Raw genomic sequence first — 26916 nt, 5'->3', positions numbered from 1 at the left:
GAAAATAACTATTCAGCTTAGGTTTGCTGGAAAACAAAAAAAACAGTAAAAACATAGTAATAAACTTTTCCTCACCACATGTAATTGGTATACAGATTAGTTTTTATGTATTTTTTCTTTGTTAGTTTGTTTAAAGTATTTTTTTTAAGTGTTGGTGTTGGATCTTGTACACAAAGTAAGTATAGGAAGAGCCCCATTGATATTAAAGAAATTGTTGAAAGAAGTCTCTTCGAGAGCTGAATAAACAATTGAGAAGTAACCAACCAAAGTCCAGTTCAAACCTCAAAACTTTAACAAGGTCATCTTGTCGAATGTCGACGACCCATTACATTACAACTCGAGCCATCTCATCGTGAAGTCATTGAATCTCAAATCTCGACTATAGTGTTTAGGACCTTGAGGTTAAAGTTAGTAAAAACATTACAATAAGTCAATAACTCTTTTCAATTTTTGGTATTATTAAACTAAAAAAATAACTTTAGTATTGATATTCCTATTCTTAGGAACAGAACAAAGTGAAATAAAATCTCAACAACAAACGAGATTTTAGTATATCCGATTTATTAGTCAAAATTTTGATCTTTCTTAGATACACTCAATTCAAATTTTTAAAATGAGTCAATCCCTAACACAAGATTAATTTTTAAAATGAGTCAAATTTTAGTATTATTAACACAAGATTGTGGATTTTTGGGATTTAGTTATTACTTTTTTGAATTACCAAGCAAAAAAAAAATGGTAAATTTAAAAGGAAAAAAAGAATATTGATTCGTTAAGATAGTAGGAGACAAAGACCAAACAGTTGAACAATAAGATAAAAAAATAAAAAAAAATAAGAAAGAAGAAACAGAGTATCCGAAAATGATGTTTTAGGCACTCTGCCCAAAGTTTCTTCTTCTTCCTCTTCCTCTGTTATATCTCTTTCTCGTGACCCCCAATGTAAATTCCTCGCACGAATTCAACTCCCTTATACATCAAAAAGCTGCTAAGTCTTTTCCTTCAAATCCACCTCTCTTCTTCTTCTTCTTCTGCTCCTAAAAAGATCATAACTTTCACCCATTTTCAAAAGACCCTTTTTTAATAGCTTAAGTCAAGAATTTGGACTTGCTGAGTAAAAAAAAAGAAAATGAGATTAGAGGATACATTCGAGGCGGTGAATCAATACCGGAAGAAGATGTTCCAGAAGGTGAAGGCCGCGGTGAAGAAGACGAAGAAGAAGAAGCAGACTATGTTTCAGTATGATCCTTGGAGTTACGCCTTGAACTTCGACGAAGGAGTAGAAGACCCTCAGAGATTCTCCGGCGACTGTAAACTCCACAGAATCACTTTGATCTATGTTGTTCATGTCAAATTTTGACCATGTCAAATCTATTTCTCTCTCTCTCTCTCTCTCTTTCTCTTATTCGCTTACAGTTTTTGAAGCAGTCCACACTTGTTTCACTTTCTCTCCATCAAACATGGTTATTTCTTCTTCTTTCTTCTGTCTGTTAGAATATATTTTCTCTTCCAGACTTGAATCGTTTGTTTCGATGTACTGCAAATTTGTCTAAAGCTACTATTTCGACAGATCATTGGGTCTTCTCAAATCGAATCAAAGCTTATTTGGTTTTGGTAACCCATTCAAATCGTAAACACACTTTTTGGTGCTTACCTTTGTTGTATATTCCAATGTAGAAACCGTAATTACTTTTTGACCACTTTGAAAAACAACGAGATATGGTTAATTACTACCATTAACACATCGTATTTGGGTACTAATCCTTGTGAAAGTTCCAACGTTCGAAAAGAGTTTTCAGAAGTAATTTAACTCTATCTATATTTGACCATTTTGATAAGCATCTACATATGGGAATCTTTTTTGAGTTTGAGAATTCTAAAGCTAATTTTAAATCTTGTTATGACGGAAAAAAAATACTTTTAATTTATGTTAATCCATGAATCACCTTCTTGAAGAACAGTATAAACTAGTAGAAACACCATTGACTCACACCTACCATTCTTCTAAAACATGCTATATTCCTTTTGGACAAATTAATGTTTTGCAACTATCTTCTTAGGTGAGAGAGAAAAGATAAGCAAAGCAGAGATTAGAAAGTACATTGAAGAACAGTGCAATAAGGAGACAAAGAAGCAACTTTTTTGGTTAGCAGCTGGTCAACACACCCAACAAACTTCAAAACCAATTCAATAGACCCTTCACTGGTAGCTTTCTAGGAACCGTACTATGTTGGAGAATAAAAGCCTAGCCATTAGCCTACATCTCTTGTTTACTGTTACCACCAAGTGGTCCAATATTTTTTCCATTACAAAGCAAATGCCTACATCATAACAAGGGCAAGGGCCTAAACTTCTTGTCAATCAAAATATACAATATGAAGCAATGGTCTCCTCATGTTCTTGTAACAGAACAGGTTATATATCTCACTATATATGTTCCCTTTGGCAGAGCCTTTAATCGCTGAAAAGAGGTGATAAGACTCATTCTGATGGGTTTGTGACCTGGCCATTGGGCAAAACAGTCATGCGTGGATACTCTAATTTTTCATCCAGTTGATTCTGAGTCCAATTCAGCATCTTCACCAAGTGTTGAAGTTTGCCATCTGTTGATTCACAAACATCAGAACATCATCGAGTTAGGACATTGGCAGTTTCAAGAGGAGATTTGAAATGGCACATGTGAGATACTAAAGAATGTAGAAATGGCTGTCTCGCTGTTATTATGCAAGTTTTTGGCATCATAAACAATTGACTATATTGTTTGCAAATGAACAGTGCTGAGAGAGATTTAACTCATTACTGTAATTGCTGTCTTAAGCCATAACTAGTAAGAAGTTGAGCACTTACATTTTTCACCAGTCTGGCTTGTAATAATCGCTGCATCTACTTCGGCAGCTGTCTTCATCCACTGTGAGCTGGTAAGAAGCTCTCTCAGCGGGCAGGTAGTGGGATCTTCAAAGCCGAGCAGCGTAAGAGTTTTTTCCAATTCTCCCAGAAACACCCGCTGCATAAGATGTAAAAGGTTATATCTTTAATTACAAGTGATGTGTCAGTATACTCTAATAGGATTTAAAGATCAGTGGCATTTGTAGACTCAGCGAGTAAGATATAGATCCTTTACACATAGATAACATCATCTTTAACGAAAGAAACCTAAGTAAACTATTAAGCGTATGATCATGACATAACATATATGGATGAAAGTCCAATAATATGAATCAGAGACAGACACACAAATGTGGTTTAAAAGACCTACGTTCTGTTCTCCAATTGGTGTAAGCTCTTTCTGAGAAAACGCTAAGGCCTCATCTATATTCCCCGAGCGGATTATTTCTATCAATCTTTGCTGATTTAGATGAAAATTCGTCTTCAGTATCTGCAAATAAGCACAAGCTCTCATGTGGTGAAAGACTGTGACTGATTAGGAATAGAAACGCAACATATCACACATGTCCAAGCCAAATTATAAGTTTCCATGGAAATGTGATAGGCTCGTCCAATTATTTTCTTAAGGATCGATCACAGATCGCAGATCACAGATAACAAAGGAGATAAAAAGCAAAGCATTGTACCTCAGGGTTTAAATCCTTCAACTTCTCAACAGCATTGTCAATATCTTCGCTTTGGATAGCCTTGACAACAGCCAGCCGGCCAGTGATGCTCGCAGAATCTGCTTCTGCTGTTTCTTGATAAGGAAACATAACCATGACCAGGTAACACACCAGCACTACAAAGAATCTGAAAATGTTCTTCCACAAGTAGTATTAACCGGAATTAGAAAGAGGATACGCTTAGTTCCAGACTCCTTTTGGAATTTCTCCACAGCTTCTGCATACCCTTCAACCACAAAAAGATTCATCACGAGTCTATTCACGTCTTCTTTCCGAAGTTTCACAGTTCTCAGATGCCCCTCCCAGTCTCCACTCGTGATCGTTAACTTCGGAGGTTCCTGAACCAAGAAACAGGATTCAGTTCTTCCAAATTTCACATTCATCAAACTCGGATACAAAAAAAACAATCGGTGAAGATGAAGACGTTACCTCATCTCCTTCAATATCTACCATCTGAATATGAAAACAAGCCAAAACAGAGTAACATTAGTAAGCCTCACTCTTGAAACATCCGACACAAAGAAAGAACAAATCGATGTAGACGAATAGATTAATTACCTCACCATCTTCGATCTCTGCCATCTGTATACCTGTTTTTGAGACGAAGAACGATTGGATTTTCCCGGGAAAATGTTCTCCTAAAGTTGACCAGGAAAATTCGCTTCGCGAAAAACAAAGAAAGTTAAGTACCGAGGACTTATTAGTCAAAGATCGAACAGGATGCATCATAATACAACAGTGTGCGTAATGTTTAAGGAAGATTCGACGTAAGTTCTAAGAAAGATTAGTACGGAGAAGAGTTTTCTCGAGAAAATCTGTGAAATTTTCCGAGAAAAAGGTACCTGGAGACTGGAGAGTGATGGATCTCTGCGAAAGCGGTTCGAGAAGTTTTGTGGTTCCTTTCTTTTGTGATTTTGCCTGCGTAATTTCAGTCTTCTCCTCCTTATTTATAAGGGAAACGTACTTATACCGGGTTCTGGTCGAACCGTTAATAAACCGAGATGGTTGAAATGGTCACAAAATTGGTTTAGGTGTATTTTTCCCCTATAGCCAAAACTCACTTTTATTTCCTAATAATTTCTAGTAAGTGCCATTATTGGAAGGAAACAGATAAGGTTAAAATTTCTGATTTGTCAAAGCAAAAATGTATTTATTAATAAGTACATAAGGAAAAATAAACCAACCATTCTGTTTTTGACAAATAAGGTCATTTATCTAAATAATTTCTGGTCAAACCTGTAAACATTAAATTATGGCGTGTAGAAAATAAGGACAAAATGAAAAAGAGTATAGAAAACGTTAAGAAATGATTAATGCTTATCTCATAAGCAATTTACTTTTGTATTTTGAACTCAGCAATTTACTTTAATTGGTCGTAATAAAAACATTAATTAAAAGGTAAATTAATAACGGCTCATGATTAATAATAATAAACAATGACCACTTGAAACAAAAAAAAAGGAAAAAAAGAAGCTAACTTCTTCGACCGTTTCTTATTTAAATCTGCGTCTCTTTCTCTTACCTTTTCTCTATTTCGGAGAGAAGAAGAAAGAAAAAGAAAAACCTCACCGGCACTATAAAAGTCGCGTAGATCATCCCCCCAACTACTCTAGAAACTTCCTCTGCCTAAAAAATACTCTTATCGTTTTATAAACCTACTCGCTAGTTTTTCTTCTTCTTCTCCCTCGAAATCACAAGTCTCTGTGTTCGCGTTCCGGCGATTTCCTGTTTGACTAAGCTTTCAGGGAGAATACTCTTCTCTGAGTCTCGGTTTTTTGTGTAGATTTTGGGTTTTTGCTTCGATTTTTACATTCTTAGGGTTTGGGTTCGTGATGACTGAGAAGGATTCAGTGTTTCAGCCTCGCGATTGGTCGCTACTAGGGGATGATTGCTCCGGAGGCTTTGGATTTGGAGCCGAAGACGAGGATCTTATGGTTGATATAGAATCGATTTATCAGATTCTCGATGAGGAGCCTGCTTCTATGGAGGTATGGTTCCGCTTAGTCTAAAAGTGATTTGGTTCAAATGCTTGCTTAATTTCTGGACTATTGTGACGGCCACTAAAACAATTGAGTGTTTACTTACAGGTTAGTCAGGAAATGGTGACTCCGGTTGGTTCATCTATTGTAGAGTCTGGCGAGCTTAGGAACACACTGATGCAAAGTGGTTAGTAGACGTAGAGAGGACTCTTTTTGTTTATCGTCATGTTCCTTTTGATTTCTCTGTTTGAATCGTGCAATTAATTTCAGTGTTTTGATTTGTCTGACCATGGACTTCATTAGCATCACCTTGGTAACTTTTTTTTGGTTACTCATATGTTTCTTGATTAGGATCTCAGGCCACTGATTGGATTCCTTCCCGGGATTTCTATGGTCCTGAAGCCTCACAGAGTGTAATAGCAGTCCCAAGTTCATTAGCTGACCCTAGGAATGAAGAATTGGGACCAACTGCTACTTGTTTCTCTGAATATGGTGGCAATGTGGTCTCTAATCCTGTAAATGGTGAATACGGCACTGTATCCAACCTGGATGACATGACAATTGATTCCAAATGTATGAACCTTCTCTGTGAAGTTTTCAGGTTTTATTCTCTTGAAATTTCCATGTTCCTTATCAGTTGGAGCTAATGTCGAGAAGTTTTATCACTGATTTTATATCATATTGCAGGTACACCTTGCAGCCCCACTATGGTGACTCCCTACTTCGGTGACATGTCGCGAAATAACTCAGGATTTGGAGCTACACAAAATTCCTCCCTGATGTCTCATTTCTCTCATAATTCCAGTCATGTTATTGATTCTGCTGATAATTGTGCCTTTTCTGGACCATATGTCCACCATACAATGGATGCATCCCTGTCAGAAATCTCCCCTAGTTATGCATTCCAGTTCTTTCCCAAAAAAGAAGAATGTGTAATTAACATGGAGAGCGGATTTAGGGAGTGTCAGTCAGATGATACAAATCCCAGGGTTTTTGAGAGTCACGTGGTACTAGATAATGGAACTTCAGAGAGAAACTCTGGGATTTATGTAAGCAGTGAAAGAGAACTCAGCATCAAATGTGAAATCATTCCTTCAGTTTCCTCAGCCTATGTCAAACCATACAATAGTTTTGATGGTCATCGAGTTGATACGGAGCTTGAGCAGCCTTATAATTGTTCAAGCAGTTTTCAGGAGAATAGAGCAGTCCATTTGTATGTTAAACCAGAGCTTGAGTTGGAGAACACAGCTTACAGTTCAGTTCCTGGGAACTATAGTATATGCAGTGATGTTCAAAGAGTTGAAGGAACGACTTTGCAATGGTCTGGTGTCTCTAATTGCCCAATCTCCTATCAAACAGATGTCGGGAAAGAATATTCATATATGGCACCCCTGACTTCTTTCCCTGGCCAAGTTATTGACGACAGAAGCTTCAATAATTTTTTTGATTCAGATGGCTGTTTGCAAAACGTAGCAGATCCTGACCCAGTAAAGTCATGCACTGATTACTTGGATATTCTGGTAGGAGACGAGGACCAAGAATATATTAGGAAGGCAGGCTTTAATCTTTCTAGTTTCAGCTCTGGAACCGTTGAAAGTCCTTCAGAATGTGTACCCGATCAAGACGATGATTCTGATATTTATAAATTAGAATCTTCTGGTGAATTTGTTCATCTCAACCAATATCTAGATGTGCAGAGACCGGTGTTTTCTTCAGAACATTCTACAGTCAGTCAAACTTCTAATAATAGTGGAGTCTTGAAGTTTGAGTCAGACAAGGAAAACATGACCTTTCATGCTGAATTGAAGGTTAGTGGTGTTTAGGCGTGTAAGCCTTTTTCTCAATTTCCCTTAGCATGTCTGTTCTTGTGTTCTGTGCATGAGGTATTTATTCAATTCTTCTGACGTTGCATGTGTGATATAATGCCAAACTGCATTTAATGAGTTATATCTCATATTATCCCTTTCTCTTGAGTTTGATTCAGTTTCATTAGGTTTAACGACATTGTTTAAAATAACAGGATCTCTCTCAGTCTAGTTCTGAAGCAAGTCCTCCTGACGGTGTCTTGGCAGTCTCGCTTCTTAGACATCAGGTTTGTATTATATTAGAAAAGTGGTAACATTCCCTGTAGATGTTTAAAAGACAAGCTGTAGAACTCAGTTTTTTGCGTGTCTAGTTTCTAAGCATCCTTCTATTTGCTTAACTAAGATGATTTAGTGTTGAATTGTAGAAATTTAGTCAATTGATATGGTTTTTCCAAGTTAATGGTGGTCTTTTTTTATTATAATACTTAGTGTTGATTGAAATTAACCATACCTTGCAAATCAACAGCGTATTGCATTGGCATGGATGTCCGAAAAGGAGACTAGCGGGAACCCTTGTTCTGGGGGAATTCTTGCTGATGATCAGGTTAAATTTCTAATGCTGTAATATATAACATGTTATTAGTTACTACGATACACTCAAGAGGACAAACATATATGTTACTAAATTTTCTTGTGTAATTATCTTCTTCTGCAGGGACTTGGAAAAACAATTTCTACAATAGCGCTTATACTGACAGCACGGTCTACGCCTTCTTTACCATGTGAAGAAGATTCAAAGAATAGAGGAAGCCAATTTGATCACTCTCAAGTGGATTTCAATGGAAACAAAGTCCGCGAAAATAGTTTATGCGAGATGAATGGACGGCCAGCTGCCGGAACTCTTATTGTCTGTCCCACTAGCCTGATGAGACAGTGGGATGATGAATTACGCAAGAAGGTTACTCTTGACGCAAATCTCTCTGTTCTGGTATACCATGGTTGTAGCAGAACAAAGGATCCTTACGAGCTAGCTAAATATGATGTTGTCATTACCACATATTCCCTTGTGAGCAAGGAAGTCCCAAAACAGCCTTTTGATAAAGCTGATGAGGAGAAGGGTGGCATACATAATGGTGGATTCAAATCTTCTGGTTTTAACTCAAACAAAAAAGATCCACCAAATTCTCAAGAGAAGGGCACAAAGAAGAGAAAACGTAGGGACTGTAAACCTGCTGCTTTTCTGTCTGGCCCTCTCGCGCAGGTTTCATGGTTTAGAGTTGTTTTAGATGAAGCTCAGAGCATTAAGAATCACGAAACCCAAGTTGCAAAGGCTTGTTCAGAGCTTCATGCTAAGCGTAGGTGGTGTTTGTCTGGCACTCCTATCCAAAATTCAATTGATGACCTCTACAGCTACTTCAGATTCCTTAAGTATGATCCTTACTCTAGCTACCAGACGTTTTGTGACACGATAAAGAACCCCATCAGTAGGCACCCGGTGAAAGGATACCAAACGTTGCAGGCTATCCTGAAAAAAACAATGCTTAGACGAACCAAAGGTCAGTCTTCCTATTATGAAGCTAAATAACCATAGATGTTTCATCAATTTTTTCTATGGGTTTTAACTAGTAAAATCATTAGATACACTTCTTGATGGAAAACCCGTAATCTCTTTACCTCCGAAGTCCATTGAGTTGAGGAGAGTGGACTTCACCAAGGAAGAACGTGATTTCTACTCAAAGTTAGAGTGCGACTCTCGTGACCAATTCAAGGTATGACAATGGACGCATATAGAACACGAATACACAATTGCATTTTACAACTACAGATGGGTGCTTCTTAGTAATGATATTGGAGGCTGATTCTTTGTTTATACGTAATTGGTAAGGAATATGCAGAAGCTGGAACGGTGAAGCAAAATTATGTAAATATATTGTTGATGCTGTTGCGTCTTCGTCAAGCTTGTGGTCACCCTCTTCTCGTATCCACTTCATCATGGACATCTTCAGCTGAAGTGGCCAAGAAGCTTCCATACGAGAACCAATACTATCTTCTTCATCGGTTAAAAGCTTCAGCAACTTGTGGCATCTGCAATGTAAGATTCTCTACTTCAAACTCTACTTTGGAATCTTGAGTTGTTATGTCTCGCATTTAGATGCCAAGCTATTTTATGTTCATCATGAGTTTCTTATTCTGTGTCCCTTCTTCACATATAGGGTGCACCCAAAGATGCTATTGTTTCAATCTGTGGTCACGTTTTCTGTACACAGTGCATTTGTGAATTCCTTACTGGCGATAATAATCAATGCCCACAATCATTCTGCAAAGCTGGACTTGAGATTTCATCATTATTTTCCAGAGAAACACTGGAAAAAGCTATGCTTGGCTTGCATAAACTTGATGCTCCATATAATCGTACCATTTCAGATCCTGTTGGGAATGATGAGCCTTGTATTGAAAAATTGCCATGTGGTTCATCCAAAATCAAGGCTGCTCTAGATATCTTGCAATCACTGAGCAGACCAAATAGTCCGACAACTGTAATAAATGATTTGAATCAGAGTTCTGAAAATGGAGAGAAGAATCAGCAGCTTGAAAAGTCATCCAGTTTACCTGCAACTCCAGAAAAGAGTAGCGTGGATGGTCTGGTTAAGGTAGTTGGAGAAAAAGCCATTGTATTTAGCCAATGGACAAAGATGCTGGACTTGCTTGAAGCTTGTCTTAAGAGTTCGGGTATTCAGTATAGAAGGTTTGATGGAAAAATGACAGTAGCAGCTCGAGATGCAGCAGTGCAAGATTTTAATACTCTCCCTGAGGTATGCAGCTCAAGATCATCTTTTTGCTCTGCAGCCATTATGTTACACATGATAATAGATAATTAGATATACTGATGAGTGGCTTTCTTACTTCAGGTTTCTGTTATGATAATGTCTCTCAAAGCTGCAAGTCTTGGGCTAAACATGGTGGCAGCTTGTCATGTTCTGATGCTGGACTTATGGTGGAATCCGACCACTGAAGATCAAGCAATTGACAGAGCACACCGTATTGGACAGACACGACCAGTAAAAGTGGTGCGGTTCACAGTAAAAGATACAGTTGAAGATCGCATATTAGCCCTTCAGGTCTGTCATAATTTCTGCAACGTTTTTATGTTTTTAAACTATAGTTTCTACTAGTTAGTAATCTTCACAAACATTAAAACTGCCACAGCAAAAGAAGAGAATGATGGTAGCTTCTGCATTTGGAGAAGATGAAAAGGGTAGTCGCCAATCACATCAATTATCTGTGGAAGACTTGAACTATCTGTTCATGGCAGATACTTGAGAAGCTTTTCTGACAAACTCAGGTACATATAATATAGGTTTTTCTGTCTTTGTGCAGCTTTTTAGCAGAAAAAAATCTTTTGAATTAGCTAAAGGTTCGTGCAAACAAGGAACTAGGGAGAAAGAAAAAGTTAGCTTTGCTTTTATATAGAATGAAATTGAGCATTATAAGAAAAATCTGTAAAAACAATGAGATTGATTTGTACATCAATTTCTAGTTCCTTAACCAAATACAGTTTCGTGATAAAAATATGACTATACAAACATTACAGCAAGAATGACAATAAATTCCATCAAACGTGGGTTTTGTCTCCACCACATCTATCATTCAACCAACTAACAATGTCCTTACGAACAATCTCAATGTTGTCGTCGGGTTCACCGAACAACATGGAATGCATCATACCTTGGTAGATCTTTAATGTCTTGTCTTTGCTCTTAGCAACTTCGTACAACTCTCTGCTCACTTCAGGATCAGTGACAGCATCTGCACTTCCATGCACAACAATGAAGGGAATGCTCACATCTTTTAGCTTCTTCCCTAAGTAATCCGTAACCCTAAGAAGCTCCATCACTGTACCTAACCTCGGTTTCTCACCGTACCTCATCGGATTCCTCTTGGCAATCGGCTTCTTCTCTTCGACTTTGATCGATTTCTCCAACAGATCTTCCGTCGGAACAATGGCCCAAGTAGGCAAGAATCTTGAGATCATAATCAGAAACTGATCAATCGGCCATTTAGGTCTCACCTTGTCGGAGATTCTACACATGGGAGCAACAAGAACCGCTCCATCGAACCCTGACGGATCAGCGAAATGGATCAAAAGACAAATGGCGCCGCCCATAGATTCTCCGAAGAGAAACCGAGGTAAGCCACGAAATTGAGGGTTCTGCTTAATCGAATTGAAGAAAGAGATGATGTCATCGACGACGAGATCTACGGAAGGAACATAGGCGCGGACGCCGTCAGATCGGCCATGACCTTCGATGTCGAGAGCGAAGCAAGCGAAACCCATCTGAGCGAGAAAGATGGGAGTGGACTGGAAAGTCCAGCTGACGTCATTGCCGTAGCCATGGACCATGAAGATGAGAGCACGTGGAGGAGAAGAGGAAGAGGGAAGCCATGAACGAGTGAAGAGGTTGAGGCCACGAGGGGACGTGAAGAAAGATTTGGAGCCGATGATGCCTTTGAGATTGAAGTAGTCTTCTTCTGAAGTCTCTCCCCAGAAGTTGATCTCTGTATCAAGCTGGTGATCAGACATCGAGGAGAGAGGCTAGAGAGAGATGGATTGTGGTGTTCTTTTTCTTTTTTTCCTTGGGAGTTTTTGTGTTCTTGTTGTGGTTTCGAGTAAAAAAGGCGTTTACTGTGCTTTTCGTTTTGGGGTTTCGCTGATTTTTGCGTCTGCGTCTGCGTTTAGAAAAGTCAAAGTTTTAGATTTGCTTTGGTACTGTATATATTTTGGTTTAAGATGCGTTGATCAGTTGTTGTCCAAAACATAGAAGAAGTCTGGAACAAAAACAAACATAGTCTCTCACTGATACAAATAAAAGAAAAAAGTAATTTGGGCTTGGAAGAAGAAAACAAGTTGGGTCTTCAACAAAACAATAAAAGCCCAACGTTAAGTTTCAGACAATGTTGCGACAAGGGAAAAAGACCGACCGAAGACATCAATCTCGAGCTCCGTACAAACGCGTGTACAACACACACAGAGCCAACTTCAAGCGCGTTAATGAAACAGAAACTAAACATGTCATTATAGTAGCCCTAGGCACGAAGCGAATATTCGGAAAATTTGTGATATTTGTTATTTGCTTCGCTTCGATCGAATAGTTGATTTTGCTATTTGTTTCGATTCGTAAATTTTCGAGTATTCGGAACTTCGAATATTCGAATATTTTTCGTAATATTTGCGAATTACATATAATACAGAAATATAAAGTGCAAAATATGAAATATTAGAGGTTTTAATTTGACATATTTTCAAAATAAGAAATAAATGTAACCACCGTCCATAGAATTCTCACATTTTATTTTTAATAATGATTTTTCTATTAAAGTTTTATTTGCTTAAAAACAACATTTAGCACAAAAAAAAAAAACCCAACGAGCCAAAATATAATAATTTGAATAATAGGCCTATCAGATATATACCCAAATCTATAAATACACCTATTATATATATTATATGTATTATATAATAATTTATATTTATACATATATATAAATATACGAAGCGAAGCGGATATTCGACACTAAAAAAATCAATATTTGTTATTTGCTTCGGTTTTTACGAGTACTAGATTTTCATATTTGTTTCGGTTTAATATCTTATAGATATTTGAATTTTTCGAATCGAATCGAAACGAATATCGAAGCGAAGCGAATCTAACGAATATTTTGCCCAGGGCTAATATGAAGGAGAGAGAGGAACGACGTTTTTTTTTTTGTTATACTGTATACAGTTTTGCCCAATAGTATAGTTTTCATTCGATTGATTTATCTCTTTATTTATTTCATTTGTAAAAAAAATCATACGAAAAACAACACTACAAGTCTACAACTACTATCCCAAAATACAAACGTTCATATCTTTTTACCGTTACAACAAAAATAAACTTGCCGATTATTCTCACTATTGCTGTAGTAACTAAAACAATGATAGGGAGTTATATAAATTCGAATATGTTTATGTAATATATCATAGATTGATAAATAATTAGTTCGGGCTAATAGACATACTTTTTAAAGCTTCACTTTTTAATAATTTTTTTTTTTTATGTCAACTATCTACACAAATATTATATTTGCGTACGCAAAAAGTGTTTACTCACTTAAAAAAAAAAAAGAATGATTCCATAACCAATAGAATATCGTGTTTGTGTTGTGGTATATAGCTAGAGTGGATATAGTCAAAAAAGCTTTCAAATGAAACTTATGTTTATGCGCACTTTCAACCTTTGGATGGATAAGAATCACTGGTAAAAAGTGAGAGAGATTTCTATAGCAATGCTTTGACCATCCTTAGTGAAGTTGGAATTCATCTAATCCATGTCCCGTCCAATGGTGTTCTTATAAATGACAACTCATATCTGATCATTATCGTGCAAACTTATCTCTATATACGTGTTATATATACATGTAAATATCTCCGTTTGTTGACTAAAAATAAAAAAAAACTTTGTTTGTCTGCCTGCATGCATCATGCATGATTGCATGGAGAGCATGCATGATTGCATGGAGAGCATGCATTACGACTTGCATAGAAAAATATAAAAACTTTAAACTTCATACAAGAAGAAGAAAAAAAAACAGTTTGTCGCTAAACTGTTTTTAGAGCACTCGACATAGATCTAAACATAACATGAAAAATGTGAAGAGTAAGAAGAGAATACGAATCAAAATATTTGGGCGAATAATGTAATGTAAGCAATCCGTGTTAGTATGTCATAGAAATGGCTAAGGAATGTAGCATAGGACCTACGAATTTATAGATTGGTCTAATCGATCGATGGGAATGAATTAAGGGAACTCTCTCTCTCGATCATGAGAATAGCTAGTAGCTAGGGCATAGCAGAACTGTTGTTTAGATTCCATATGCTCTTTATAATTAATCCTTCAAGTACTCATTGTAAAAGGTGGAACCTATACCTTCTATCTTTAATAGTGACGATCTAACATTTCATCTTCTCTCTCTCTCTCTCTCTCTCTCTCTCTCTCTCTCTCTTTTAGTGAGCATTAGCATTAATATATAATCTCATTTCTCTGCTTACATATGTTCCGTTGTCAATGGATCGGATTATCTTAGTTTTTTCTTTCGATAAAAGGAGTCTATGGACAAACTTGTGTCTATCTAGTTCATCTAATGTCTATACCAGTAAAAACTTGATAGAAACCGAGGTGAATTTATTCTGGTAACATGAATCAAGAAAATAATACATATCTAGAGATTTTAAAAAAAAAATCAATGAGCAAAAAGTCTAGTACTTTAAAATATCAACAAAAAATTATCTCAATTTCAAAGATATGTATATCTTGTTTTTGTTAGGTTATATTTTTTGCAAAGCACAACTCTTAAAGTTTAAAGTCTTTATAACAATTTCTCCACGAAGTCACCCTATAAGAATCAATCAATCTTACTTAGGCGATGCCGCGGTGATCATTAACAAAACCAATACTATCTTTAATTTAGGTTAATTAAGAACGAGTTGTATAATTCATCATCTTAATAGGAGACATAGTTACGGAATCTCTGATTGGATGGTAAAATATTTACTCTCTAATCGTTTTCTTGATTTTTCCTTATCACTCACAGTCCATCAATAGTATCTCAACGCGTGTCCTATCGTGTCTAGTCTTTATCCTAGATGATTAAAGAATACATTGACTGATTCACAAAAGTTTCTAGAAACATATATATATCCCTAAAACCTTTTGGCCAATTCGGTTATTACAATTGCGCATTTGATTAAATGATATCCATAGTTAAGTGGGTATCCATAGTTCTGAGAATCATATAAGTGGACATCCATTGGCCAATATAGATTTATGGAGTCTGGTCTAACAGTTAAGAGGTCCCCATACGAACACAAACTTTAGTTTATTTGTTTGTAATCTTCTATCTGCGTTAAGAGATATAAAATAAGTTAATGACCTAAAAACAAATTTGGAATAGCAATACAACTATTAGAAGGTGATTAGATGAATCATTAGCTTCTATTATAGTAGTACAATACAACCTATCAGGTAGTGGCCATTCACCGATTCAAGGGATCCATGTAGGAATGACTAATTAATTAGTAGGTATTTCTAATTGAAGATTACTAATCCATTTCTTTATTTATTTCTATTATTAATTGAGACATTCCGCAACAAAGTAATATTTGGAGTAATCAGACAATACATATTCGTTTCTGTCAAAGGGTTTAGTTTTTAATACAGAAAATGAAGTCTCAAAATTACAATAGGCAACCAGAAGAAAGTTATCGATGAATAAAATCTTGATTACAAAAGTAATTTAGTGGTCAATATATGAGCATGCAAGATTAAAATGTAAAAAAAAAAATGTGTATATATATATCCATTATGAAACGTAATTTGGAATCCATGTCATAAAACTATGTAGTATATGTATATCCATTAGGAAACGTAACTGGACATGATTTCCGTCTCATTTCTCATCAAAGAAAGTTGGATTCCATGTCATAACCATTAATTATTATTCTTCAAAACACTTTTAGTTTTTCTCTAATCTTCTAACTAAACACATTCATGTATTTTAAAACTAAGACGTACATCTGTCGAACTATATGCAATAGTAAAAAGTGATATGCATACTATTACTTACGATTACCAAGTTAAGTGGGATATATATATAACGGTCAAGTGTATAAATCAATTGAAATTCTTTTTTAGTTCTGACCAACATGATCAAATATATTACGTATATAATTATCTTTACGTATTCCATGTGTATAGTGGCATAGTGGCTGTGTGCTAAAAATTTCTGAAGAGACAAGACTCCATAGTCTTCAAATTCCTCTCGTAAAACTATTTTAGTGGTGACAAAAACAAAAGGCCACTATTTGATTTATTTTCTAGATGATTTTTAGATTAGATCTTCATCCATTACTTTATTAATTAGCTTTATATAAAAGAGATTAGTACAGTACATGGAATTGAATTCAAAAATGCAAACGCATAAGGTTCGCCACAAAACTACATCATTCGACTTTGCTAATGATGAGGTTCCCATGAATTTATTTAACTCCTTTTTTACACACACATATATATATATATATATACTTAGGAAATTAAAAAATATCTAAAAAAATGAAAATGTAAGGGAACCATCAATATAGAATATATACTCCCATTACCCTTTCTGATCTCAACACTCAACACAACAGTCAGTCAGTCCTTGCTCAAAGATGTTGCAACGTGACATGTCTCTCTTTTTTTTTTTTTAATGAAGTAAATCATCTCTCTCTTTAAAAATAAAAAATAAAAAAATAGGAATATTCGATCGTATCATATATAACATACGAGTCTATGACGTTAGCGATGGTTGTGAGAATTATTCGTCAGTTTCATGATAATGATATCTTTGTTCGTAAAATCATTATCTTTGTAATCATATATATATATATATATATATATATATATATATATATATATATATATGTATATATAGTTCCTTTTCTTAACTCATTATCTATGCTCGCAAAATTGATGCAACATACATACTATTACTTAGTAAATTTTTTTCGTTGATTTGAATTTAGTTAGCTTAAAACACTTTTAATATAATGTCCTAAAACCAGCTTAATTTTTTTTATTTCCAAATCCATACTATAGTTTATTGTAACTTGTAAAATTCCAAACATGTTTTTAGTGCAGCAAATATTACTCAATTGGAAAAAAAAAACGTATCACGACTGACTAACAAAATGAATTTTTCTTGTAGAGTGATTTTTTTTAAAAAAATTTCAAAATGGAATTGTGAAACTAATTTTCATGATATTAATTTCTAATTTTGTTACCTTTAAATATTGTAAAATAATAAAATTAATATTGGTATATATTGTACACTGTTGGTTGTTAAGTTATACATAAATGTGGATCTATTATTACAAACCCACACAGCTACTAAGTACATACATATTTGACTTTGGTATTAGTGGGCTAAACACATTATTGAAGACACCATGTGCATAACAAGTATTCCCGACTGAGCTTTTTACACAAATCAGTCGAAAGTTTGTAATTCATAATTCAAATATATTTTTTTAGACATACAATTAGCAGCTGTTAATACTGATTTGAATCCACAATACTTAAAATATTTATCGTTCGTTTTGTACTTGTGCTATACAGATCAGTGCTATACCAAACCTTTGTTTTGGTAATACACGAAAACAATATATTTTAAACCGATTGAGCTGACAATATCTGATCAGATAAACTATGAGTGAGTTTCGAACAAAATGAAGTAATCGAACGGTTGTCAACACTTTGTCACATTCGGATTCATTACTTATGCAAAAAAAGAAATATACTTCACCACTCCTAAACTGGTTCGGTATTATCTTGCAAAATTTTAAATATACTCGACATTGACTTCTGAATGTACTAAAGCTTGATTCATTAATTTATGCACACAGTTTAAGCATTATATTCCAGTTTCCCTATTTATATATTTCCTCACTATTTAAGCAGAGTTTATGCTATTGTGGGTTATATATCTTAATTATATATGTGCCAAAATTTCGTTAGGTTAATAGAATAAATTAATATATATTACTTTTGGTGATGACGGGGTTCAAACCCATCGAAAAAGAAAGTGCTTCATCCACTCTATATATAAGTCAAGTATACGAATTCTCTCGAATTTGTCCCTATACAATCTTAGTTTTTAAGATGGAATTATATTATTCGATATCAACTGAACAAATATTAAAGCCACCAATTGCCACATATGAGTATTCCTCCATATCCACTTATATATTACTTTTCATTTTTAATTAATTTTTAACAAAAGTCTCTCATGATTTTGGCTTATAAATAGACACCCAAGTCGTAGGTTTTTCATATCATCTCACTACAATTCTTGATATTCTTCACAACTTATACTTCAAATGGATTATCACACCAATAACATATCTAATCTATTAACTTCTTTGTTCCTTTTAGTGTTATCCCCGGTGGTTTTATGCACTAGACAACACCGGTTTGATAGCCCTAAAAGGAGCTTGTTGGCCAGCGAGCAAGATTTAGTTACAGATTTGCCTGGACAGCCTGATGTGAGTTTCAGACATTATGCCGGTTATGTCCCTGTCGATAAATCTAACGGGAGAGCTATGTTTTATTGGTTCTTTGAGGCCATGGATCTCCCCAAAGAGAAACCCCTAGTCCTCTGGCTTAATGGAGGTAACCCTATCTTTATATATATTCATGCATGCATACATATATATCAGCAACTGTTTTATATTGTCCTCCCTCATTTCATTCTGATCATATTGATAACATGAGATTCTACACATTTCTTTAATATCAGTTACATAATTTGCAAGATCACGATTTATGTTTTTATGCGTTTTGCTAATTTCTCCATACCAACATCAAATATAAAAGAAGCTAGCTAGTTTTGTCTCTCTGTCGACAGCGAACAGGCATGTTTATCTTTCAACTAACTAAAGCTCTTACAATAATACCTAGATCTGTAGTGTTAGTTTGATATATTTTTGATGTTGTCTCCATGGGAGAACACATTCTAGAATTTAATCATATACTGTATAAAATAAATGTATATATATACAGGTCCAGGTTGTTCTTCTGTGGGATATGGGGCAACACAAGAAATTGGTCCTTTTCTCGTGGACACCAACGGACACGGACTTAACTTTAATCCATACGCATGGAATAAAGGTAATCTTTTTTCTTGTTTTATTATATAGTTTTCCTTAGCATCACAATATTTATATATATATATATATATATGTAAATCGGACATCAAAATGATGTAAAAAGGTTGATTTGCTGATGCAGAGGCCAACATGCTGTTTTTAGAATCTCCCGTCGGTGTTGGCTTTTCGTATTCAAACACAAGTAGCGATTATCAAAAACTTGGAGATGACTTTACAGGTAGGTCCTTTATTATTATTTTCTTATCTTTTTCACAAGTCCATCATTAATTATTATACATATATCTCTGTAGTCTTTGTCCTTAGTTAGACGAGCTAAGTTAAGAATATAAAATCATAGTACGTATGTACGTTACAAACATAAACTATATTATGCTTCATTATCTTTTTCTATATATCAGCAAGAGACGCATACACCTTTCTTTGCAACTGGTTCGAGAAATTCCCTGAACACAAAGGCAACACCTTCTATATCGCCGGTGAAAGCTATGCAGGTAATAACTCATAGATCATTTGGATTCTTTTATATTAATCTGTCTATATAATGATATATTATTGCACACCTTCTCTTTTTCTTGTTTCATAGCGATTTGTTCTTCACTTTTTTGAATGTATATATGTTTGCAGGAAAATACGTACCCGAGCTAGCAGAGGTTGTGTACGATAACAATAACAATAAGAATGGTTCATCGCTTCACATCAATCTTAAGGGTATTTTGGTACGTTTAAGTCTTAAGTGTGACCATTGTTGCATGTCTTGTGATTAAGTATAAAAAATTCGGCTTACAAGACCTAATGCACTTTTTTGTTTTTTTTGGGATATAGTTAGGGAATCCGGAGACATCAGATGCAGAAGATTGGAGAGGTTGGGTGGATTACGCATGGAGCCATGCAGTGATATCGGACGAGACGCATAGGATCATAACCAGGACATGCAATTTCAGCAGCGACAACACTTGGAGCAACGATGAGTGCAATGAGGCCGTAGCGGAAGTTCTCAAGCAGTACCATGAGATAGACATCTATAGCATCTATACCTCAGTTTGCATAGGAGATTCTTCAAGATCTTCTTACTTTGATTCATCCCAATTCAAAACAAATTCTCGCATTAGCTCTAAGAGGGTACGTGTATAACATAAAGCCCATATATTTATAATATATAATTATTGGAAAAAATGATCGTTGAAACTTATATTTTTTTTCTTTTCTTTTTGGTTGGGATTGCCTTAGATGCCACCGAGGCTCATGGGTGGATATGATCCGTGCTTAGATGATTACGCGAGAGTATTTTACAACAGAGCAGATGTTCAGAAGTCTCTTCATGCAAGTGATGGAGTTAATCTTAAGAACTGGAGCATTTGCAAGTACTCTTCCCAATATTCTTTATGTGTTATACGTACATATAGTTTCTTTTTCTATAATATATGAAGAACTTGTCTAAATATTTTTTGGTTTTCTGAGATATCAGCATGGAGATCTTTAATAATTGGACTGGTTCAAAGCCATCAGTTTTGCCGATTTACGAGAAACTCATCGCCGGAGGATTAAGAACATGGGTTTATAGGTAAACTTCAAGTAATTTAAAAATCCACAAAACCATTGAAACTATATAAAAAAAAAGAGAGATTATACACTATACGGTTGCTTCCTACCCAAATAACCATTATACACTCTAGCTTCTTCTGCTTTGGTTGATTAATTAGTAACAATATAAAATAAGTTTTGGTTATCCTACAACTTTTCTAAGCCGTTGGTTTTTGGTTTACTTTTGTAATGGCTCAGTGGTGACACTGACGGAAGAGTACCAGTACTTGCCACTCGGTATAGCTTAAGCGCACTTGAATTACCCATCAAGACAGCTTGGAGGCCATGGTACCATGAGAAACAGGTATATATCATTGGATCTACCTAACTGGTTATGTAAATTAATTATTAACTTGACTACTGTATGATTAGACCGGTTAATTAAGTTTCTTGATGATGCTACAATAGGTAAGTGGATGGCTTCAAGAATACGAAGGTTTAACGTTTGCTACGTTTAGAGGAGCTGGACATGCGGTGCCTTGCTTCAAACCAAGCAGCTCTCTCGCCTTTTTCTCGGCGTTTCTCAGCGGAGTCCCTCCTCCGCCGTCGCGGTAGATAAGCAAGTCAACGACTAATAAGATGGTTTAGTAATCTAATTAATGAGTATTTTTGAAAGATTTTGGGTTTTGTTTCGTTAACTTATCAGACACGGGATAGGGAGAAAAACATGTAAGAGAGAAGTTGTATGTGACTTGTTACATTCTATGAGATGATGATCATAATGATCAAAAGAAACCTTTCAACACTTTTAAGATTATGTTCAAATGAAAAATAAATAGTTTTTGGTGCAATATCATAGATCCAAGCACTTTTGTTTTTGGGATTTTTTTTAAGGCAAATTTAAAGAATGTGTCATTTGCTAAAATTTTATGGAATTGCCATTTTTTTACTTTTAAAAAATATCCATTTTAAAATTTTCTACTAACGTATTTTATAATAAATATTCAATCTTAAAGATAATTAGAACCGTTTAAAACCAAACAAAGTAAAACGCATGTTTAATTGCATTTTTCTATTCTTAAAAATGACAACTTTATAAGATTTTACCAAAAACAAAACCAAAAAATTGGTTGGAAAAAGAGGGAAATTCATAACTGATTCTTTGTTTTTTGGTACCAAAATGTAGTAACGAGAACATCGCATATATAAAAGTAGCTTATTTCGAAAAAGAACATAAACTATTTTGACAAAGATCTGTTTCTTGGACTACCCTTTGTTAATAAGGAAGGCAGCATATATATATGAATATGCAAAACTTTATTTACAAGAACATGCGGTTTCGGAAAACAAAGAGTGTAGTTTGGCATCTCAAAGAGACTATATAAATCATTATCTCATTGGTAACGCAGATTTTTATTACTTAAATCACTAAGGTCATTGCCACCGTTGGTCGAATCCTAAAGCCATAAATTTGATACATTATGTATCTCTTCTTTGGGTATGGAGAATAGAACATGCATGCACCTATGAGATATATTCCATCTCTTATAAAATGTCTTCATCCTTATATATTTACTTTGTATCAAAACATTATTATCATCCTTATCCCATGTCTTATCTTAGAGATATTTTTTAACCATTTGGAGCCACCAAATTACTATTTTACATTTGTTAAGTTGTCATCATTTCCCAATATTGATTAATTAGCAACTTGTTAGATATTGACAAAAAAAAAAAAAAAAAGTTATTAGAAGCTTTGTTACATTGTGAAAGAAAGAAAGAAAGAAAGAAAGCGTTACACTTTGTTATCTTGTTATTAACACTTTGATTTCAAGTCAAACAAAACAATTAATACATTTAAACCATATATAGTAGAAAATAAGAAAATATACAGAAAGTATTTAGCTTAATTCCAAAAAAAATTAGGCTCCATGGTTATCCAAGTTTTATGCTCTTACTCTTATAACTCACTGCCGTAGTAAAACAAAGTCAAAAAATAAAATATAATTATCAACTTTGAATTTCAACAAATTATAGAAAATTGGGATTTTAATTGCCTTTTGCAGATTTCCTTTTTTTCTTTACTTAATATCAAAACTATACTCAATTCCTCTATTTTTAGGGATTCTTCAGAAGCAAAAAAGGTAAATTTCCATTTTCTGCTAGTGATGACTAATTTCTGGAAAGAAAATCTATCCGTAGATATAACGTGGCACGATTTGATAAGTGATAAGATAACAATTATCTTATATATGTATCTGGCTGGGAGGAGCGTTAGCGTTTTAAATGTAAAACACTCTCAAAAGTGTATTAAGCATCACCACGTTTTATCTCAACACTCAAAATTAACTCTCTATGTAATTTATTACAAAGTCTTTATCTCAACCAAACAATCTCTTCTCTCGTTTTCTCCGCTCATGAGTGTGAAAACCTGTAAAGCTGAGGTTAGTAACGCAATCCCCTTTTTTCTTTAATCCGTTTCACTAATTGTTTCCTCTCTCTCTCTTTATTTATATGCTTTGTATATGTTATGAGCTTTGTTACAGCCTGTTAAAGGGCAGACATCACTATTTAGGAGTTGCAGCAGCAAGACCAAACATGACGTTACACCTCCTTGTTTGGTCTCTTCGTCATCACCATCGACCAAGTCGTCTAGCTCTCCGTTCGTGAGCCAGAAAACTTCAAGACTTGTTGCTTCCTCGGCTGAAGATATCAAGAATCATGCTCTTAGAGAAGCAACAAAGGTCTCGAGTTCGAGCTGCGGATCAAGGAAATGGACAGGAAATTTCATTCTCACTGTCGAGCTCCGGAAGAAGATAATCAGTTTTAGAAGCATCATTGATCTCCCTCCTCTTACCTCTTGCCTCTCTATCACCAATGTATGTTTGCCCCCTTCCCTACGTTTTTTTTTCCTATTTCAGACAATCGAATCTTTGACCTAAACTCATGAGAATCTCTCTTATATTTTTTTGAGGTGGAAATTGTGAAATTTTCCATTTAACAAAGTGAAAAATATATTACAACTAATCACATTGTGAAATAAATAATGCGAAGAAGTTGTAACTAGCTACTATATACCTCGTCGTATCAATTACAAAATAAAAATAAAAAGGTTATCCCAAGTTCATAAGCAGTGGTCCAATAGGTAAAATCAATTCCTTGGTGAAAAAACCACCGCTTGATTTTGTATAATATTATGAATGATTGATTTTGTTGTGTTGTTGTTTGTTTTCTGGATATTATTGGTAGATGGTGACGCGTACGATGAATGATATCCATAAGCTTTGTCCTGAGATCGTTCAGAAGTCGCAAATCCACGATATGAGACGTGCAGAAGTCGATAAGGTTTTTTTTATCTCATAGATAACTAAACTGTCTTATATGAGACTTGAGTGAAGTTAATTAAGCTCTGATCAAATTTCGATTTTTTTTTTTTTTGTGCTTTGCAAACAGTTGCTTGAAAACTTTTACAACGCATTGAAGTCAATTGGAAATTCATGGATCGATGACCATGAATGGATCATCAAATCCAAGTATAGGAACACTAGTAACAGGAAGAATCTGTCGGATCAACTTGGTAATAACTAACATTCCAAACTCTTATGATTAATATTTTACTCTTTGCATAAGTGGTTGTTGTAACACAATCTCTATAACTTGTTGGTTACAGTGGAAAAGGTGTTAGGTGCATTAGATGGACTCATTAAGGGGATGAACGAGAGGCTAGAGATCAGCGATGATGAAATGAAGAAAAAGGCTAGTCCACGGAGTAAACCATCGAGTGGTCGACCAGAATCATTGGCAAAGCAACCGATCACAACAAGAACGGTATTGAGACCATCTAGTAAAGTTAAAGACTTTGCAATCTCTGTCTCAAATCTTCCCAGAAATGTGAGAATGCAAGGGCTTGTAAAGCTGACCCCTATCGATGTAAAGCGACTCGCCATCCAAAATATTTGCCAGAAAGAAGCTCAGAGCAAGAATGCTGATGCTGATGTGACTGTTAAAGGGAAGAAGAGTGAAACAGAGAAGGCAGAGAAGATGGAGAAAGAAAACGAAACTGTTCTTGATGAAAAAGATAGTGTGAAGAATCAGACTGATGATGATGAAAATTGTTTAAATGTTACAATAAAATATAAAACTGTTCCGAAATCTTTGGCTCCGCCTCCTTCTCCACCTACAGGTAATGCAGCAATCCTGGTGCAACCACCACTTCCAATGGCTTCTGAAAAAGGACTGGATGCTGCTCAGCTTCCTCCAGCTCCCGGGATCGCAGCACCACTACTGCCACCACCGGAACTTCCAATTGCTACGGGGAAAGGAGTGACTGCTCCGTCTCTTTCACCTCTACTGTCATCACGGCCACTTCCAATGGCTGCAGGTAAAGGATTGGCTGCTCCGTCTCTTCCCCCTCCAGGAGCTGCTCCACCACCACCACTTCCAATGGCTGCAGGAAAAGGACCTGCTGCTCCACCACCACCACTTCCAATGGCTGCCGGAAAAGAACCTGCTGCTCCACCACCACCACTTCCAATGGCTGCAGGAAAAGGACCTGCTGCTCCACCACCACCATTTCCAATGGCTGCCGGAAAACGACCTGCTGCTCCACCACCACCACTTCCAATGGCTGCCGGAAAAGGACCTGCTGCTCCACCACCACCTCCACCAGGCGCAAGAGGAAGTTTGGGTGCCAAGAAAGCAACTAGTAAACTGAAGAGATCAACCCATTTAGGGTCCCTCTTTAGATTCCTCAAGGCAAAATTAGAAGGGAAGAATCCAGAAGTAAAATCTCGTGGCGCTGCAGGAGAAAATAAAGGCGGGATTGGAAGCGCTCCAGCCAGTGGAAAGCAAGGAATGGCTGATGCTCTTGCCGAGATAACAAAAAGGTAATTCTCATCTTACTTCACTTATAAACAACAAAACTGGTCAAAAACTCATACTTGCTTTATGTTCTATGGCTACACAGGTCTCCTTATTTTAAGAAGATAGAAGAGGATGTTCGAATGTATATGAATTCAATCAATGAGCTTAAGACAGAGATTGTCAAGTTCCGGAATAAGGACATTACTGAGCTTCAGAAATTTCACCAACGTGTTGAATCGGTTCTTGAGAAACTAGAAGATGAATCACAGGTCAGTGACAACAACATAAGTGATCCATGCCACAAAAAAAATCTTCATCATATTCTGGTTTTGTGATCACAAGAATATTTGAACTTGGTTAGGTTCTAGCAAGATGTGAAGGATTTCCACATAGTAAACTCGAAGCGATAAGAATGGCTGCTGCATTGTACTCGAAGCTGCAGGGTATAATCAAAGAACTAAAGAACTGGAAGATGGAGTCTCCTGCGGACCAACTTTTCGACAAGACTGAACGTTACTTTGCAAAGGCAAGTCATAGGAATACTGCTTTTGCTAGTTTCTTCTCCTTCCTTTTTTTGGTTCTTTCCTCTTCCAGGTAGCTGAACTGATCTGAAGAGAATGATTTTTTGAATTAAAACACAGATCAGAAAAGAGATTGAAACTCTAGACCAGATCAAAGCAGAAGAGGAAAAGAAGTTCAAGACCAATAACATCCATTTTGACTTCAATATTCTTGTTCAGATTAAGGAATTGATGGTTGATATCTCCTCTGGCTGCATGGAACTGGCATTGAAGGTAGGACTAACCATAAGATCAAAACCTTCATACTTGCAATACACATTTCGAACATCTGATCACTGTTTTGAAACCAATTTAACTAAAAGCCTCTTGGTTCGATCTCACAGGAGAAGAGAGAAGCTAAGATTGCAGCGCAAACGACTGCCGAAACACGCGAGGAGAAGGGGAATACAAAGAACAAGACTGCAAAATGGGCTAAAACACTGTGGAGGGCATTTCAGTTTGCCTTCAGAGTCTACACATTTGCTGGTGGGCACGACGATCGTGCTGATAAGCTTACAAGAGAGTTGGGTGAGGAGATTGAACTGATTCTTGGAAACTAAATGACTCGTGACTTCACCACTCATCCTCTTACAATGTCTCGCCTGAAAATGTCACATAATTTTACATAAGTGTTGAGCTCTTTTAGAAGGCATTCAAAGAGAATAAGTGTTTTGGATAACATGTTGTAACATAATTACCAGAAAGCTGTTGTAATCTGATCATTCTTGTCACTGTGGCTGCTGCTTTTGATGAGCCAATAAAGGTTACCAAAACATCCGAACTCGAATCCAGGCAAATTATATAATTGAGGACAACGGATCTCAGTATCAGACTGA

General features: G+C 35.7%; 6 protein-coding genes across 8 annotated transcripts; 4 read left to right on the top strand and 2 right to left on the bottom strand.

The window, feature by feature from the left end:
- The first annotated feature begins 732 nt into the window (after positions 1 to 732).
- Positions 733 to 1509, top strand: LOC17899475. The gene has a single exon (XM_023777072.1). The coding sequence runs from the start codon at positions 1127 to 1129 to the stop codon at positions 1355 to 1357; it is 231 nt and encodes a 76-aa protein (XP_023632840.1). The 5' UTR covers positions 733 to 1126; the 3' UTR covers positions 1358 to 1509.
- A 606-nt stretch (positions 1510 to 2115) lies between these two features.
- On the bottom strand, positions 2116 to 4521 carry LOC17898090 (protein GID8 homolog). Its single transcript, XM_023790132.1, has 8 exons — positions 4451 to 4521; positions 4167 to 4269; positions 4038 to 4061; positions 3787 to 3946; positions 3570 to 3676; positions 3254 to 3373; positions 2845 to 3001; positions 2116 to 2600 (listed from the first exon to the last, which is right to left on the bottom strand). Exons 2-8 carry the CDS (start codon positions 4188 to 4190, stop codon positions 2479 to 2481), a joined length of 714 nt encoding a protein of 237 aa, XP_023645900.1. The 5' UTR covers positions 4191 to 4269; positions 4451 to 4521; the 3' UTR covers positions 2116 to 2478.
- A 634-nt stretch (positions 4522 to 5155) lies between these two features.
- Positions 5156 to 11269, top strand: LOC111832496 (helicase-like transcription factor CHR28). 3 transcript variants are annotated; one of them, XM_023789071.1, is made up of 13 exons: positions 5156 to 5596; positions 5696 to 5774; positions 5939 to 6160; positions 6275 to 7395; positions 7608 to 7679; positions 7919 to 7996; positions 8108 to 8948; positions 9031 to 9161; positions 9278 to 9484; positions 9606 to 10205; positions 10302 to 10511; positions 10600 to 10735; positions 11185 to 11269. In XM_023789071.1, exons 1-12 carry the CDS (start codon positions 5441 to 5443, stop codon positions 10711 to 10713), a joined length of 3831 nt encoding a protein of 1276 aa, XP_023644839.1. In that variant the 5' UTR covers positions 5156 to 5440; the 3' UTR covers positions 10714 to 10735; positions 11185 to 11269. The 3 variants fall into 3 exon arrangements, with proteins under 3 accessions (XP_023644839.1, XP_023644838.1, XP_023644840.1); XM_023789070.1 differs by lacking the exon at positions 11185 to 11269 and having other exon boundaries at positions 10600 to 11010; XM_023789072.1 differs by lacking the exons at positions 5156 to 5596; positions 5696 to 5774; positions 11185 to 11269 and having other exon boundaries at positions 6100 to 6188; positions 10600 to 11010.
- Positions 10892 to 12267, bottom strand: LOC17898363 (caffeoylshikimate esterase). Its single transcript, XM_006303644.2, has one exon. The coding sequence runs from the start codon at positions 11972 to 11974 to the stop codon at positions 11006 to 11008; it is 969 nt and encodes a 322-aa protein (XP_006303706.1). The 5' UTR covers positions 11975 to 12267; the 3' UTR covers positions 10892 to 11005.
- A 6057-nt stretch (positions 12268 to 18324) lies between these two features.
- LOC17900760 (serine carboxypeptidase-like 31) lies at positions 18325 to 21528 on the top strand. The gene is made up of 10 exons (XM_006303112.2): positions 18325 to 18639; positions 19030 to 19137; positions 19258 to 19353; positions 19535 to 19627; positions 19761 to 19852; positions 19959 to 20255; positions 20364 to 20497; positions 20602 to 20697; positions 20916 to 21021; positions 21126 to 21528. Exons 1-10 carry the CDS (start codon positions 18348 to 18350, stop codon positions 21270 to 21272), a joined length of 1461 nt encoding a protein of 486 aa, XP_006303174.1. The 5' UTR covers positions 18325 to 18347; the 3' UTR covers positions 21273 to 21528.
- A 1484-nt stretch (positions 21529 to 23012) lies between these two features.
- On the top strand, positions 23013 to 26861 carry LOC17900637 (uncharacterized protein At4g04980). Its single transcript, XM_006306712.2, has 9 exons — positions 23013 to 23101; positions 23204 to 23536; positions 23907 to 24002; positions 24111 to 24234; positions 24328 to 25543; positions 25624 to 25789; positions 25882 to 26046; positions 26162 to 26314; positions 26425 to 26861. Exons 1-9 carry the CDS (start codon positions 23075 to 23077, stop codon positions 26638 to 26640), a joined length of 2496 nt encoding a protein of 831 aa, XP_006306774.1. The 5' UTR covers positions 23013 to 23074; the 3' UTR covers positions 26641 to 26861.
- The last annotated feature ends 55 nt before the right edge of the window (positions 26862 to 26916 follow it).

The sequence above is a fragment of the Capsella rubella genome, unplaced genomic scaffold (assembly GCF_000375325.1).
Source record: "Capsella rubella cultivar Monte Gargano unplaced genomic scaffold, Caprub1_0 scaffold_1, whole genome shotgun sequence".
Classification (NCBI taxonomy): Eukaryota; Viridiplantae; Streptophyta; class Magnoliopsida; order Brassicales; family Brassicaceae; genus Capsella; species Capsella rubella.
The sequence above is the reverse complement of the archived record's forward strand: the minus strand, read 5'-3'. Positions and strand labels throughout refer to the sequence as shown.

What these genes read in the sequence shown, in the direction of transcription:
- LOC17899475 (XM_023777072.1), top strand. Translation starts at nt 1,127, where the DNA reads ATGAGATTAGAGGATACATTCGAGGCGGTGAATCAATACCGGAAGAAG.
- LOC17898090 (XM_023790132.1), bottom strand. Translation starts at nt 4,190, where the DNA reads ATGGCAGAGATCGAAGATGGTGAG. An exon ending in AAAGGAGTCTGGAACTAAGC is followed by an intron (nt 3,677 to 3,786) that starts GTATCCTCTTTC and finishes ATCAAGAAACAG; the next exon opens with CAGAAGCAGATTCTGCGAGC. An exon ending in AAGCCAGACTGGTGAAAAAT is followed by an intron (nt 2,601 to 2,844) that starts GTAAGTGCTCAA and finishes GTGAATCAACAG; the next exon opens with ATGGCAAACTTCAACACTTG.
- LOC111832496 (XM_023789071.1), top strand. Translation starts at nt 5,441, where the DNA reads ATGACTGAGAAGGATTCAGTGTTTCAGCCTCGCGATTGGTCGCTACTA. An exon ending in GAATTCTTGCTGATGATCAG is followed by an intron (nt 7,997 to 8,107) that starts GTTAAATTTCTA and finishes CTTCTTCTGCAG; the next exon opens with GGACTTGGAAAAACAATTTC. An exon ending in CAACTTGTGGCATCTGCAAT is followed by an intron (nt 9,485 to 9,605) that starts GTAAGATTCTCT and finishes CTTCACATATAG; the next exon opens with GGTGCACCCAAAGATGCTAT.
- LOC17898363 (XM_006303644.2), bottom strand. Translation starts at nt 11,974, where the DNA reads ATGTCTGATCACCAGCTTGATACAGAGATCAACTTCTGGGGAGAGACT.
- LOC17900760 (XM_006303112.2), top strand. Translation starts at nt 18,348, where the DNA reads ATGGATTATCACACCAATAACATATCTAATCTATTAACTTCTTTGTTC. An exon ending in TCCATACGCATGGAATAAAG is followed by an intron (nt 19,138 to 19,257) that starts GTAATCTTTTTT and finishes TTGCTGATGCAG; the next exon opens with AGGCCAACATGCTGTTTTTA. An exon ending in AAGAACTGGAGCATTTGCAA is followed by an intron (nt 20,498 to 20,601) that starts GTACTCTTCCCA and finishes CTGAGATATCAG; the next exon opens with CATGGAGATCTTTAATAATT.
- LOC17900637 (XM_006306712.2), top strand. Translation starts at nt 23,075, where the DNA reads ATGAGTGTGAAAACCTGTAAAGCTGAG. An exon ending in GACGTGCAGAAGTCGATAAG is followed by an intron (nt 24,003 to 24,110) that starts GTTTTTTTTATC and finishes CTTTGCAAACAG; the next exon opens with TTGCTTGAAAACTTTTACAA. An exon ending in CTTGCCGAGATAACAAAAAG is followed by an intron (nt 25,544 to 25,623) that starts GTAATTCTCATC and finishes ATGGCTACACAG; the next exon opens with GTCTCCTTATTTTAAGAAGA.